This window comes from Ambystoma mexicanum, chromosome 10 (genome assembly GCF_040938575.1).
Source record: "Ambystoma mexicanum isolate Mex_15411 chromosome 10, UKY_AmexF1_1, whole genome shotgun sequence".
NCBI classification, from domain to species: domain Eukaryota; kingdom Metazoa; phylum Chordata; class Amphibia; order Caudata; family Ambystomatidae; genus Ambystoma; species Ambystoma mexicanum.
This window is the reverse complement of record NC_090932.1, coordinates 1513702461-1513716420: the sequence shown is the minus strand read 5'-3', so window position 1 is coordinate 1513716420 and position 13960 is coordinate 1513702461. Positions and strand designations below refer to the sequence as shown.

At 41.0% G+C, this 13960-nt stretch overlaps 1 protein-coding gene across 1 annotated transcript in view; it reads right to left on the bottom strand.

Annotated features, from left to right (window-relative positions):
• Positions 1 to 1713: 1713 nt before the first annotated feature.
• The window catches only part of ATP6V0A2 (ATPase H+ transporting V0 subunit a2), a 721136-nt gene continuing 708889 nt past the window's right edge, over positions 1714 to 13960 (bottom strand). Inside the window, exons 17-20 of the mRNA XM_069619692.1 lie at positions 6737 to 6859; positions 4986 to 5103; positions 4162 to 4333; positions 1714 to 2999 (exon numbers count right to left, since the gene is read on the bottom strand). Of these exons, the coding sequence (XP_069475793.1) occupies positions 2897 to 2999; positions 4162 to 4333; positions 4986 to 5103; positions 6737 to 6859 (516 nt within the window). The 3' untranslated portion in view covers positions 1714 to 2896. The remainder of the gene's footprint in view (positions 3000 to 4161; positions 4334 to 4985; positions 5104 to 6736; positions 6860 to 13960) is intronic.

The window sequence follows — 13960 nt, the reverse complement described above, 5'->3', positions numbered from 1 at the left end:
ATTATGAAGATTATAAAATCATGCAATATTCAAATAGGGATATTTGGAGACACACAGCATAAGGCTTCTATATTATTGAGATGAGACTATTTGAATTCTCTTTACATGGGGGGCTTCTTTCATTTTCCATTGTAGTTTTCAGAGAGCTCAATTGTGAGCAGGCAGAACATTTCTTGAGTTATGAGGAAGCCCTATACAGGAAAGTTACAGTTTAACATGTTGCCCATTATCCAGTGTGCCATATGGTGCATGGTTCCTAGTTCCATGCAGAAGCTCAGGGTAAGATATCCTAATTGCTTAGCTCAATATGTGCAATGCAGACCCTACTGCAAAATCAAAGGAAATTAAATTGGGCAACAAGGAAGAGAATTATTTCAATAAAACACAAATAAAAACGAAGATATTCTGCTTATCCTTCACTCTTATTGGTTATGTAGTTTGTTGGTTCAGTCAGCTACATCCCACAATATAATAAGTGACCTTCCCAACCCTGGTAGTGCCCAAGCTCGGAAGGAACCAAACGCAGATGCAAGTATCACCAAGTGTATGAGGCCGTGTAGCACTCAACATTTCCAAGCACTTCTTCCATGGCTCACCATCGAGCTCGGATGCCCCAGCACTTACTCCTTCTTCCGTTCTGCACTTGCACGTTCTGAATACTCACAAGACATAGGAGGTTTGCCCGTCCCGCTCGCCCCCCTTTGCTCTTAATATTGTGTATAATTGTATTTCCCACTCTCCCTCCCTGACATGCGGGCGCTTTGAAACATTATATTCTTATTGTATAGCGCCTTAACAAGCAAACAATAAATAAATACCTTTACCTTAACATAGAAGTCAGAAAATTCAAACTTTTGTAAAGAAGACCCCCAGGATCATCAACACCTCTGGAAAAGTATTCCAAAGTACGGTAATCTGGGCTGGCCAATGTTAGGACGCCATTTCTATCTGGATTATGAAATTGGTAGGAACAACCTTGGGTTCTAGCATTCCATGACGATGCTAGTAGGAATATGGCAGAGAACCCCATTCAGTCAGAGGTGCTTGACTGTACACCTTCCCCATGAAGTCAGGCTTCTTGAGTGAGAAGACAGAAGCAGCATACCCATTCACTACACACATGTTGGGTTAAGTGGTGTGGCATTTAAGGACAAAGGCAATGGATGTTTTAAGAACTAATGTCCAAGAAGTCAAATACAGATTACAAAAATCAAAAGAAGGTGATTCTGCCTCCCTGGCTCCTGGTTTTGCTGTTTTCTCACCTTAAAAACTTCTAAAATAGGTTGAACTGAAGCATTGAAAAAGAAAAGAACTAGGATTTAAATATCAAAACTGAACCATGAAACCCCAAGATTATTAAAACAATAGAGGGATTTGAAAGCAACAGACAAAAACTGACAAGAACAACAAATGAAACCTAATGGAAACATATCAGAAATGCTGCCCACAAACCGGTTAAAGAGTATAGTGACAGAGCATATGGTCGATTTCAGTCGATGGAAGGGGCCTTTTAGAATAATTAAATTCTACAAGACGATACCAAAGCGGCTAAAAGAACTAAATATATTGAAAGCAAACAATAGGCCACAAGTATATTAATGCACTGAATACACATTTGAAGGCACCAGGAGACAACTACGGCATGTGTTTTATTACATAAATAGCTATTGTATACTTTTGCAATTTTCAAATAATTCAGCAGCATTGATCTGGTACTGTTTATGCATGGATGTTTATTTACATTTTTTAGGAAACATCATAGGAAATTGTTGGCAGCCTATGATATTCAAAACCGTTTTTCATACCATCCTACATAAGGGTCGTTGCCAACCAGCTACAATGAACTACGCCATTCCCTTTATACCAAAAGGGTTTTACATCTAATTTAAAATCACAAGAAATAAAACATACTCCAAAAATAGAATATTGCTATTTTAAAGGATGTCATGGAGAATATATTTATTTCATGAAACATCAGTTAGATCTCTAATAGCCAAAATATACCAACAATGTTTGAAGTGCATATACAATGAATAAACAGGAATGAACTGAGTACAGTAATTGCTCCCGCCCCCGCCCATTTGGCACCAAGTTCCCTTTAATCTGCTCCCTGAGCTTACGTGCAAAGCAAATATTAATGGCTCTCGTTCTAACGGAATTCTGCTCCAATACAGAAGGAGAGGCTGCTGCTTATTCTAGAATGAAAGCGTCAAGCCAATCCAGGTAGACCATCTACAAGACAGTGTCATTTCACGATTGGCTTTCCAGACATTCAGCCGCCCTCCACACTTCCCAGGTGCAATCCTTCAACAACGTCTGGTGAAGTAATTCAATCCTCAGGAGAGGCTGTTATTGGAAGTTTGGAAGTTTTGTGAGACACAATTTGCAATGATTTCATAATGAACAAGACACCAAGCGAATTAATCTTCAAGTAAACACCCTAATCCTTCTTGCAAATACAATTCGACCAAGAAAATGTCAGTAGGGAGTGATTATGTACATCATACATAGAAAAAGATGAGCTAAGGGACAGAAAATAATTTAAAAGTTACCTTAAAATAAAGTAAATACTCAAGACAAATGTTGTCTGAACTAGGTCCGGAACAAGTAAAAGTATTAAATAAAATGTTTAAGGAAACAAAATATTTCATTCTTGGATGAAAGGAGAAAATTACAAAATATACATTTTGGTCAAAGCCTTTACGCTGTACAATTGGTTGAAAAATCTGCCGTCCAGAATGGGATGCATGGCACAACCGTGCTAGGTTACTGAATCTTCTGGCTGCATTACATAAGGCGATCTGTGAAAAACACTTTTAGTACTGTACATTTGTAAAGATTTCACACATGATTTTTTGCCACCCTCATCAAATAAATGCATATTTACAGAGCCAACCTATACAAACTCGACGTTGTCAAAATGTAAAATGATTTGCTTGAATGAGAAGGCTGTAAACTTGTATCCTCCACCCGTGTAGAACTTGTTTTGAAATTCCACCCTGTTGAAAAAAAACAGGAAAACTGAAAAATGGCATTTCATTATGAGTTGTACATGATCAGTGTGACAGAGCAACATAACAGGAGATTCATGAACAATATCGATTTCAAGATATAACTTCTTTTCACAAATTAATTGCTCAATGACTTCGTTATATGGTGTCTTTGACTCTGCAGTGTTTTTGGGGATAGGTTCGAGACAACACCCTCCCTCTTCCTCAACTCTCTATGTTGCCATCCGATTGGCTGCAGGGTACAGTTTAAGGTGCATTACAAAATACTTGGCTGAGTTACAGGTCAGCATGACTGAAACATGGCACGAGTTATGCCTATCTGCCGCGGTCATGACCTTTGAGCGTCTGAACTCCCACTGTTTAAAAGGGTCCTTGGGCACAGGCATCGCAGTTGGTCATTTCTGGACCTCATATTTCTTAGTTGACTGACCTTTCTGAAGACGTTGAAGGCATATATTCATGCTTGCTTTCCCTTCTTAAATGGTCAGTATTTTTTACAATCGTATGTGTTTTTTGTATTTTTCGACTGTCCTGCATTTCAATGTAGTTCTTTATTTTCATTGTATTCCCCCCCCCATTTTTTAAAACTATTTTGTAACATCTTAAATATGGGCTCTACTGCTTATGCCCTTTATATCCAACTGAAAAGCGTCCTATTACCCATTTGAACCATGGTGTGCTATAAAATGAATTGGAACATAATAATGACTACATCTTAAGGGTGCATGCATGTACAGCTCAGTACGGGAAACAAGCTCACATAAACCATACTCCTGAAGACCTACACCAAGCACCATCAAAACATTTCAAGGAGTTTAAAATAACAAAGCAAAATATTCCACCTCAGAATCCTACACAATTTGTAGATTCTGGTACTAAACCATTATAGAGGCACGTGAAACTAATAGTTAAGACCACACCGATAAACCCAACTATCTACATAAGAAACACAAAGTACAACCTGTTCGTGAGCGAAGCCTGACTGTCAAAAGCACAAATGAGGGATTCTTTTAGAGCTCCCTATTGATCGTGTTGCAGTTGGCCATATACCAGTGGGCCATGTAGACTTCAGCGGCTGTTCGTCCACTATCTTTCTTACCCCCCCTTAAAACCTTAATGAAATGGGTATTCAAAAAAACGTAAAACTTACCAATGCAAACGCAGGGCGTGCAGGAACGCGGAAAGTCCTTCCATGATCAAAAGAATGAATATTGTCAACGCGGCAAAGAATCCAAAAACTGTGACCAGCAAAATGACTCCATAACTTGCGTCCACACGGAGACCCTTATCCATGATCATGTGCCACAGTACTTCAGATAGCTCTAGAAAATATTCGATTTTTAGCATTAGTTTTGCATCAAATGGTGATGGCAACCATATCAAGCAAAGCGAATAGGTATACATAAAAGAATCAAAAGCAACACATTTAACAGTATTAAATACTGCTCAGAAAACATTTGGATTGTAGTGGAAATTCTACTAATAAGTTATTTAGTGCTAGAGTGAAGGTGATTCCACTGAAGAGAAGCTAGAAGGAAGCAACCTGCCTCCTGACATTAGTCACACGAGAGTTGGGTTGATTCTCACACCAGCTATCAATTATCATAATGGAACGCCATGTGTCAATATCACAATGATGCAGCGTGGAAAAAATAAGTAAATCCAAGTAAAATATATATCAATCTCAGGAAAAGGAAAATAAAGTCCCTGAAATGTCCTCTTAAAATCATACTAGGTAGAAGATTTCACAGATACTTGAAGAATGTGCCAGGATGCAACTAGTAACTGGACAAAGAGATTTGAAGACCCTTGTAAAGGAATGGACAGAAAAAAACAGCATCTAAACAAAAATCCCTGATTACAGGAAAACATGCAAATTACTTTATCACTGCAAACACACGTTACGTGCAAAGGATGAAAATCCAAAACTTTACAAAATCATTAATGGTTAGGTAGTAATGCAAATTGTCTTACGTGCATGAGCAAGACTCAGTGCCCACAGTCGCAGGTAGGAAGCAGTGTTGGAGATGCAGCCCAGGCAATACTCAATAGTATGAATAGCTTGATGCATGAATACTTCAGCTGCATCAAACTATCAAAAAGAGAAATACATGTTTTTCAAAGCATGGTATGCATTACAGGGGTAGCACATTCTAACTAACAGAGGATTAGATGAACCCCTGAGGATTCGCATGCACTGCCTCCGTGCCGTACTGTCAAGTAAACGAAATGAGCACTTTGTATAGATTTGTCTGCAGCTTAGGCTTGTGTGGTTTGTAGCATTCCATTAGTACTAGACACCTTTTATGGAAATGAAGAGTCTCTAAAACTCAGCGCTCAGGGAAGCCACGTTTATTTGACATGATGCCATAGAACCAACACATATTACATGCTGTACTCAGTGCTTTTTCAAGGCTTTTGACAAGTTGAGTGTAACCATTTTGGTTTAGTACCAGTTAATTAACTGGGGCGATGTGGCGCATATAATCTACTTGGTATTCATGTTATACTATATGAAATACCCATACTGGGAGAAATGCCACTCACCACATCGCTCCTGTTAACATTCAGGTACTAAACCAACCGGCATACACTTAAATTGCCAAAAGGTTTAAGAGTGGTTCAAGCAGCAAAAACATGTGTAAGCAATATTGAATTAAAAAATTAAAATAAATCTTTCTTGCGCATACACTAAGGTGTGGCGTTTCTCCCCTTCAGTCTAATAAATTAGAGCTCACAGAGCAACATTCATTATAAAATCAATTGTTTAGAAATAATGTTATAAGTTGTATAAATGCATTATGTTTAACAGTGAAAATCAAAAGTCAAACCAGTAGAAACTCAGATAAGTAATGTGCATGAAATGGGGACATGTTAGAGTTCTTAAAGAGGAACCCATTTCTTTAAAAAATATTGAATGCAACTTCATTTTGGGTCGTACTTTCCCAGCTCTAGTGATTATTAGAAAAGTGTACATAAGCTAGGTAATTCCTAAAAAATGCTTGTGGGACTTTTTGAAAGCCCTTGAGGAGCCTTCGAACTCATATTGTAGGCACTGCTCCTAGGTTTGGAAGACACAGGCAAAGCAGGTTATTGTAAACAAATGCATCACAGAGTAGTCTGGGTGAGGTCCCGAGTTTCCACATTCACCTACTTAACCGTTTTTGTTCCCTATACTCAAGTACATAAATCCTGCTTCCAAACACACTTCTGATTTTTTAGATTTATTGTGGTGGGTAATCTAAATGTTATCTCAATTACTTTATGACATTCAACCTGGATTTCACCACTAAAATATATATGAGCACTGTCCAAGTGCTACCAGAGGACCCAGTCTACTCTTAATACTCATAACTTCTTGTTTTGCTGCCCAGCCTTCCCTCCTTTCTTATCGGGAAGAAGTGTTGGATATTGTATCCCACTATCATCTCTTCAGTAAATCCTCTTTTGTCCCCTTATCCACCCTTTTAGGTCCCTTTTGGCTATGCTGCACTCTTCCGCCCTAGTCTTTCTTAGCAAAAGGAAAAAGGAGGCTTCCTTTTCCTGATTCATGTAATAAAATACCTCCGATTCATAGCTCTGGCTAACCGTCTATCCCAGTGAATGCTTCTGCTACTGTTGTCATGTTAGAGGACTATTGCTCAGAGAGGATGGAGAAACTGGTATTCTGAATGTTGCATTTCGCTTAAACCCCAAACCTACTGCGCATGCAGCAGACACCATACCTCCTCTTTGTCTTTTTCCTTGTGGCTCTCGTGGTCTGATAAACTGTTTCCTTCTTCCAGTTCATGCGATTCCAGCAGAGAAAGTTCCTCTTCACTTCCTCTTCGAACCAGCTGATAACCATTCTAGTGTTAAAAAAGACATGGGTTAAAAAAGGTTTCTGAAAAACAAGATGGTTCCTAAGGTAAATGACTGGTACATGTTTGAACAAGGGAATTCATTATTCAATATAAACATAATGAGGAAGATGGAGTTTGCTTGTTGAAACAGGCTATGAAACAAAGTTCTGTTTTTGTGGGAAGTACCTTGGAATTTTAAAGTAAGTGCAGTTATAAAAATGACATTATAAAAGTTATGAACAGACTTTCATGTGCTGTCGACGGGATGGTCCTTAATATTTCTGGTTTGCCCAGGGTCAGATGGTAGAGTTAATATTTTTTGGGGGGGCTGGTGGGGGGGAACACCTATGGGGGGTGATATGGGAGGCCATTGCCAAAGTGGTTCTTCAAAGTCTTGCTTATGTCTTTTTATCTGGCCGTACTGCGTTTTATTTTTGTTCTTGAAAAAGTCAATAAAATTAATTCAATTAAAAAAATAAAAGTGGCTATGTAACAATGCCCGGGTGAATAACTCCAAATGGAGAACACTTTTGCAGTCTTCAGTCCATAAATCAGGATCCTATATACAGGTCTTTGGGCGCAAGAAAAACCAAACTGCAACTATAAACATTAAGTTAGGACTCTTTGGAGGTGACAGGAGGCTTTGCTTTCCTTTGAGCCTTTGCGATGCAGAATAAGTAACCAAGTTAAGCACTCGCAGCATAGATCGCTGAAAATGTATTATGCACAGTCCTAGATCATACCACTAGTTTACAAAATGTACAATGCGGAAAAGGAGCATTACTGACCTTTCTGTGCACTGAATTGCAAAGGTGGCGAGGAGGTGGACATTCAACATGTTAACATTTTCACCCCTCAGTAAGCGTCCCTTCAATACGGGGAAACATCTTTACAAATTTCAGGGAAACTTCCTCACTTTCTAGTCCCACCTCTTGTGTGAAAGTACACGTGTGGTATTTTATGCGGTATTCTGCTATGTAATCAGGCAGTATTTACCATTGGAAGGATTCCAGTGCATTGCCCCCAGCAGCAAATCTCACCAACCAAGTAATATGATGTGATGGGCAGTAAAGCAGGCAGTATCTGTAAGTATCACCTGTTTTTACTGTTACAAACATACCAGTAATGTGTGCCTTTGTGGGCTACATTCCCTTGAGATGGTTCCATGTGATCTTAATGAATCAAATAATAACGAAAACAATTTTAACAAATACATGTCACATTCTTCTTTGTTTTTTTATTTGAGCCCCCAGACCCTGTTTCCCTAGCTTTATTAACACACCCGACGCCCTCCCCACCTGTTTTAATCTCTTACCACACCCCCACATATATACTTTTAACAGAAAATGTGACCTTGTTTCGTTATTCATAATTCGTTATAAAAGTGATTCGTTATTGTCTATTCGTTGACATCACTGTATACCTCTTGAGATGTATGTTTACAAAGTAAAGTGTATCCTTACATGTCATCAGATTCAACCCAAATACACAATATAGCAGTGAAAATGAAGGTCTGAGTTACCAGTCAGGCTAATGAGATTGGCCAGAGTCCTTTTATGATTTCCATATCAAAAAGGCTAAAAATGTGTCACACCTTCATAACAAGTGTCATGTTTCACCGACTGAATGCAGAAGATGTGGACTTGCAGGCTCTAGTGCCACCCACTTTAATTGCACAACCAAATTCCTGCTGTAGAGAAGTGGTTAAAAACAGCCCAGAAAAATATTCACCAAAAGAGAAAAATTATTCGAATTAGGAAATTATAAATTGCTGATACACAAGTACAATTTTACAGATTTTGCACTTGCAGAATCTCAATTTCCCCTACTGCAGATTCTGCAAAGAGGAAAATGTGCAGCGTTTAAGTTGTTTATTGTGTATTTATTCATATCCTAGCGTTTACATCATCCAAGTATCAAGAATGGTGAGAAAGATCCAGCCGATTTGTTGATTCCCACATCCTCACCCATTACCCTCAGCTTGTAACATTGCACTTTATTTTAATCCCCCTTGAACAACCGCAGTTCCAGCCACAGTCAACTCTTTCAAAAGTAGACATTTTCTAACAAAGGCAAGAACTGCAACAGGAACAACAACGGCATCGCTATATGCCAATTCCTTGATGCTTAGCCTAGTACAGGACATTCCAAACGTGCACACGCTCGTAATTTGGTCAGCTGAGATCACAAAGACTTCTTCAGGATTTTGTGAACTTACATAACTGAATAAACTCCACCATGGAATACTCCTGTACAAATGTACAGTTACTGAATACCAGCATAGTCACTGGAAATATGGAACTATGATAGAACCATCTCAAAACCAGGACGAATAGGGTTAATCTTCTCTGTCTGTATAAGCTCTGGGTAGGAGTATTTTGTTGTTATTGTGTGTTAAGGGACCTTTTAGCTGAAATGTTCTCCCCTCCGAATGCTGCCATGCATGCCCCGCCTACGGTTTTGCTCTTGTCCAAGAGCTTTTCTCTCACAGCTTCCACCTAATAAAAACCTATTATTCCCTCAGAGTTCACGATGGCTTTGCAATACAGTAGGGGAAATAGGGATTCGGACTTAGGCCATACAATTACAGATATTGAGTGGAATCGTATTTGTGCGGGACGGTTAGGTTTAAGGTTAATTTGAAACTGCACTAAACGCAACAGCGGATTACTCACTATATATATTGGTCTTTTTGGAAGATGTGGTCCTGCAAGTTGTGTTGTGAACATTCTTGCTGGAACTGTAGAAATGACATGGGTACCACCTTGCATATGTTTTGGTTAGGCAGGAAAATGTAATTGTTTTGGGCTGGGGTTTTCCAATGAGTTTTGGGTATATGTCTGTGCCGAGTCCCACTAATTGGTGTGGTGGGTTTATTTCCTTCCCGTATTAGTCTGTCTAATGGTAAGCTCTTTTTGGCTTACAGAGCTCTCTTACTTGCTAAGAAAAACATCCTAACATCCTAACATTCTGGAAGAGTGACACTAGGAACTGTGGGGATGATTGGCTGCTGAGTTTGTCGCTCCCTTCTAGAAGAGAACATCTATTCATATGAAAGAACAGCACCACAGATATGATGGAAATTGGGGTGCATTTAATGATTTATATGTTTGGCTGCACTATTTCTTTTTTTCGCTCTTCTTTTCTAACCCATTGCCCATGTAAATATATTTGCTTTGATGAATTTATGTATATTTTGTGCTTATATGCTATGATGTAGTAATTGTTTTTTCTGCTTCCTTTGTGTTATCTTTAAAATAAACATTATGAAAAAAATAAAAATAAATAAAGGAATAGGATTGATCCTAGAGATGCGACTGTTCCCCCAGAGGTCACACACACATTACAGTGGCAAGACCTATAATCGCAAATCTATTTTGCCAGCATTTCAGGAATTAAACATTAAAGGACGTTTACACAGCCATCTCTGCTTGCATGCCTACTATGAGGGGTCAGAAATGAGAGGCGGGCACAAAGTTGTAGTATTTTCAGCATCACCCATCTTTATTAAAATAAAAGAGTTGAATGAAGGCCTCTCTTTCCCTATCCTAAAGAAAGTTTCCTTACCTAGGCAATTGAAACTATAGATCAGTCTGTGTATCGTTGTGAAAACATATAAACTGTCCTTGTGTCTAAAACATACCACTCTGACCCTCACACTAAAAATGAACAACTAAGGGTGCAAGGAAATTTCTCCGATTTATGTTTGGCAAAAAGTGCTCACAATTAAAGCAAGTAGGTGAATCCAACAGAAATAGTCTTTCCCATTGCTAAATCCTTGGATCCAGAGGGGGGTTACCTTCTCCTGGATTGTTTAGGTAAGATTTCAAAAGTGTTTCTTTCAAATAACAGTTTCTTGGGGATGGCAAAAGTGTCTCTGCGTGTATTCTTCTGCCAGGTATTTTGATTTCAACAGGAAAAAGGTCTTTATTCAACTTAAATACTTCAAATACCTGCTTTCCTAAAGTCTCTGTTATACTTGTTTTAATATGCGTTTGGCAAAGTAATTAAGCTTCCTTCTGTAACTTTAGTGGACTTCCTGATATACTGCCATGCCAGGAATCCTTTAGTAGGTTCTTCAGATCCCCGGGTATACTCACTCTCCTGCCAGGTCTCTTACCACAATCTTAAAGTCCTTATTTAACTTAAACCTGCCTGGTATTTTGATTGCCTGGGCTTTCTTTCATCAATGTCTTAGATTTCCAGGTTCTTAATTAGCGTGGATTGCCCGATATACCCCACTGCTAGGAATCCCCTTTCTGGGCTCTTGCAGATTCCCTGGTATGCTTCTCTGCAAGGTATCTTCCCCACATGTTCATTGCCTGATGTGCTCCTCTCACCAGGACTTCTCAGGTTTACTTTCTTTTTTCTATTACTTCACTGTGCTTCTACTTCATTCGCTTGAGGTACTACTTGTTCCAACCTTCACCACATTGGCATCTCATACATGGGGCTTGTTCAAGTTCTGCCTTTTAATATCTTCATTAGTATTAATTTGCTTGGGGTAACACTTGCTCCAAATTTCTCCACATTGATAACTCATATGTGGGACTTGTTCAAATTCTGTCTTTGGATTTTACTTGGTTGGTATAACATTTTCTTATCTGCTTACATGCCTGTAAGTACGGCCCTGGGGTCCAAAAGGGCTCCGGGAAGACTCACCAGTGTTTTGCAGCTTACTCTATCAAATGGCCTCTCACGCTGCAGGGCTTCCTTCAGCACTTCTGGTAGTTTTGCGTTCAACCTCCGGCAAGACCACTGCTTCTCGACACAACCATGTGCCCAGTAGCTCTGCTGTCGGCTCACCGACGGTTAACCCACGGTGTCTGCTGCGACTCTCTTGGCCTCGTGCCTTGCTGGTAGGTGACGCTTGCGATCGGCTGCATGGAAGTGGCTGCCTTCTCCAGCACAGTCCTTCTCCGCAGTCCTGCCTGCACAGACTCAGCGACTTTCTTCTCCGGCTCTGCTTCTTTCTTCTACTGCTCTCTCCTCTTGAGTGTGGGCCCCATTTTTAAATGTCTCAAGCAGTTGTACTTCATCAAAACAACTAGCACGCATGTTCAACTTTGTGCTCCTTTCAATCTACATTAACTCCTTCCTCTTCCTCGTCTCAGTACTTGAGGTATTATGGTAGTTGGGAGTCCATGGAATTTCTGGGACTTTTAATGTGAGATTGTTTAGAACTTTTGTTTTGAAAACCATCAGAGACAGAGATGTTAGATGTGTGTCATGTGTGTATGAGGTCTGAATGGTATTTTGCCTACGGTGATTTGCAAGAAGAGCCTTGTCAGAGAATCAGTGATGACTGTGATGCTGGAAATGCATCAGAGGGACAGGGCCTCCGTATCCTTGTCCTTTACTGCTTTTTATCGTATGTTCTGTCATGTTTTCCGCGCAGGAGTTCATGTGGGACTCCTGGCGGGGCAGCTCTCTCTTTTGGTTTGGTGAACAGACCCATTGGATACCCTTATGGCACCCATGGGTGGGGGGTACAACCCTGTGCCCTTAGTGTATGTTTTTGGGCACCTGTGTGTGGCCCACAGAGCAGGGTTCGGGCTGGTGGCAGCTCTGTGCTGAACTGACTGGTGCCCTGAGCGTCTTCCATTTTGGGATGCCCAGGCCCTGTCATTGGAATCGGTAGATTCCGGATGGAGACAAGATGGCCTCCATGGCCTCTTGCCTTCCATCGCCTGTTACCTTGATCTTCCTGAAGTCCCGGGAAACCCTGAGTCTGTCCCTTCCTCCTGACTGGCTGTTGGGTGGAAGTTCCTTATATGGTAGTGTGGGGAAGTGCTGTCCAGACTTGCTGGAGGCTTCTCAACGACCGTATGTTGTGGGTACGCCTGTGGGTGGGACCTGGGTGAATGGAGTGTGTGACGAATATGCATTCTGTGTTGTGGGTGTCTAGTATCTGGTGTTCGACACAATGACTGAGACAGCCCTGCCCGAAATCGGTATGAATTCAGTGTGGAGTGTTGAATGGCTGGGTACTTGTCCCAATACACACAACTTGTTGTGAGTGTCTGGAGAGAAGTGAATGGCCTGAATGCACTATGCACCTGATTGGCTGCCTACCTGCATGAATGCCCTTTGTCGTGATTGGATGCTCGAGTATCACCCAGCGGAATGAATGGGAGATCAACAGTATATCTGGGTACCTCTCACTGCTAGGAATCATGTTCAGAAGCTCAAGTCCACTACGACGAGTAACTGGAGTAACTGAAGCTTGACCTTGAAGCCCTGCTGGACGAGAAGAATTGCTGTTGCTCTCCTTCACAATCTGAAAGCTGCTGTGTCTCCAAGGACTGACCCAGAGAGGACCTGGTAAGGCGCCCTCTTCCCGAGCTACGAGGGACCATCGTGCACAGCTGATCTTTGCCAAAGCTCCCTGGTAGACAGACCTTTGACAGGCTGCCGACCCGAAACGGGGACTGCTGCGGAATCCCAAGGAGAAGCGCCCGGACTGTTGTCCGCCACTGTCGACGACCGCCGTCGCCGACTGCAGCCGCTGTGCTCCCGTTTGCCTAAGAAAAGAATCATCAAATCCAAGGACGCTCTCGTCCGCATCGTCACCGCTGGAGAAGGCCTGACCGTCGAGGCGCTGAGGAGCTTCCGCCGGTGGGTTTCCCGCCACCCAAAGCCCACAGAGACACAGACGACTAGACGCCCTTGCTGGGCCACTGTTCTTCAAACTCTTTGCAGTCCAGACTATCGACACCGAGGTGTCCCGTCCTGATGATGGCCGTGTTAAAGATGAGGCTCATCTAGCCCAACTCCAGACGGCCGAAACACCTGGTGTAGACGCACTACTTCCATGAAACTATAGCACATCCATTGCTGTCCACACATGCAAAACTCTCTCTGTGTCCTTAAAGTTGTTCTATGTTGTTTTAAGAATCCTGTTCTGAATCTTTACACTATTGATTGGTGCCACTTTGACAAACCCTCATAGAGGTTGGGTTTGTTACATGCACACTATTGTGATATTGTCCCAAAAATGTTTTGGTACAGTGTGTTGAAAACATATCTTTGTTTGTTTCTTTTGTGGTCCAACAAACCATTTTGATGTCTGATTTCTCCTTGAATTGTGCTTTTATGTTCTTGACT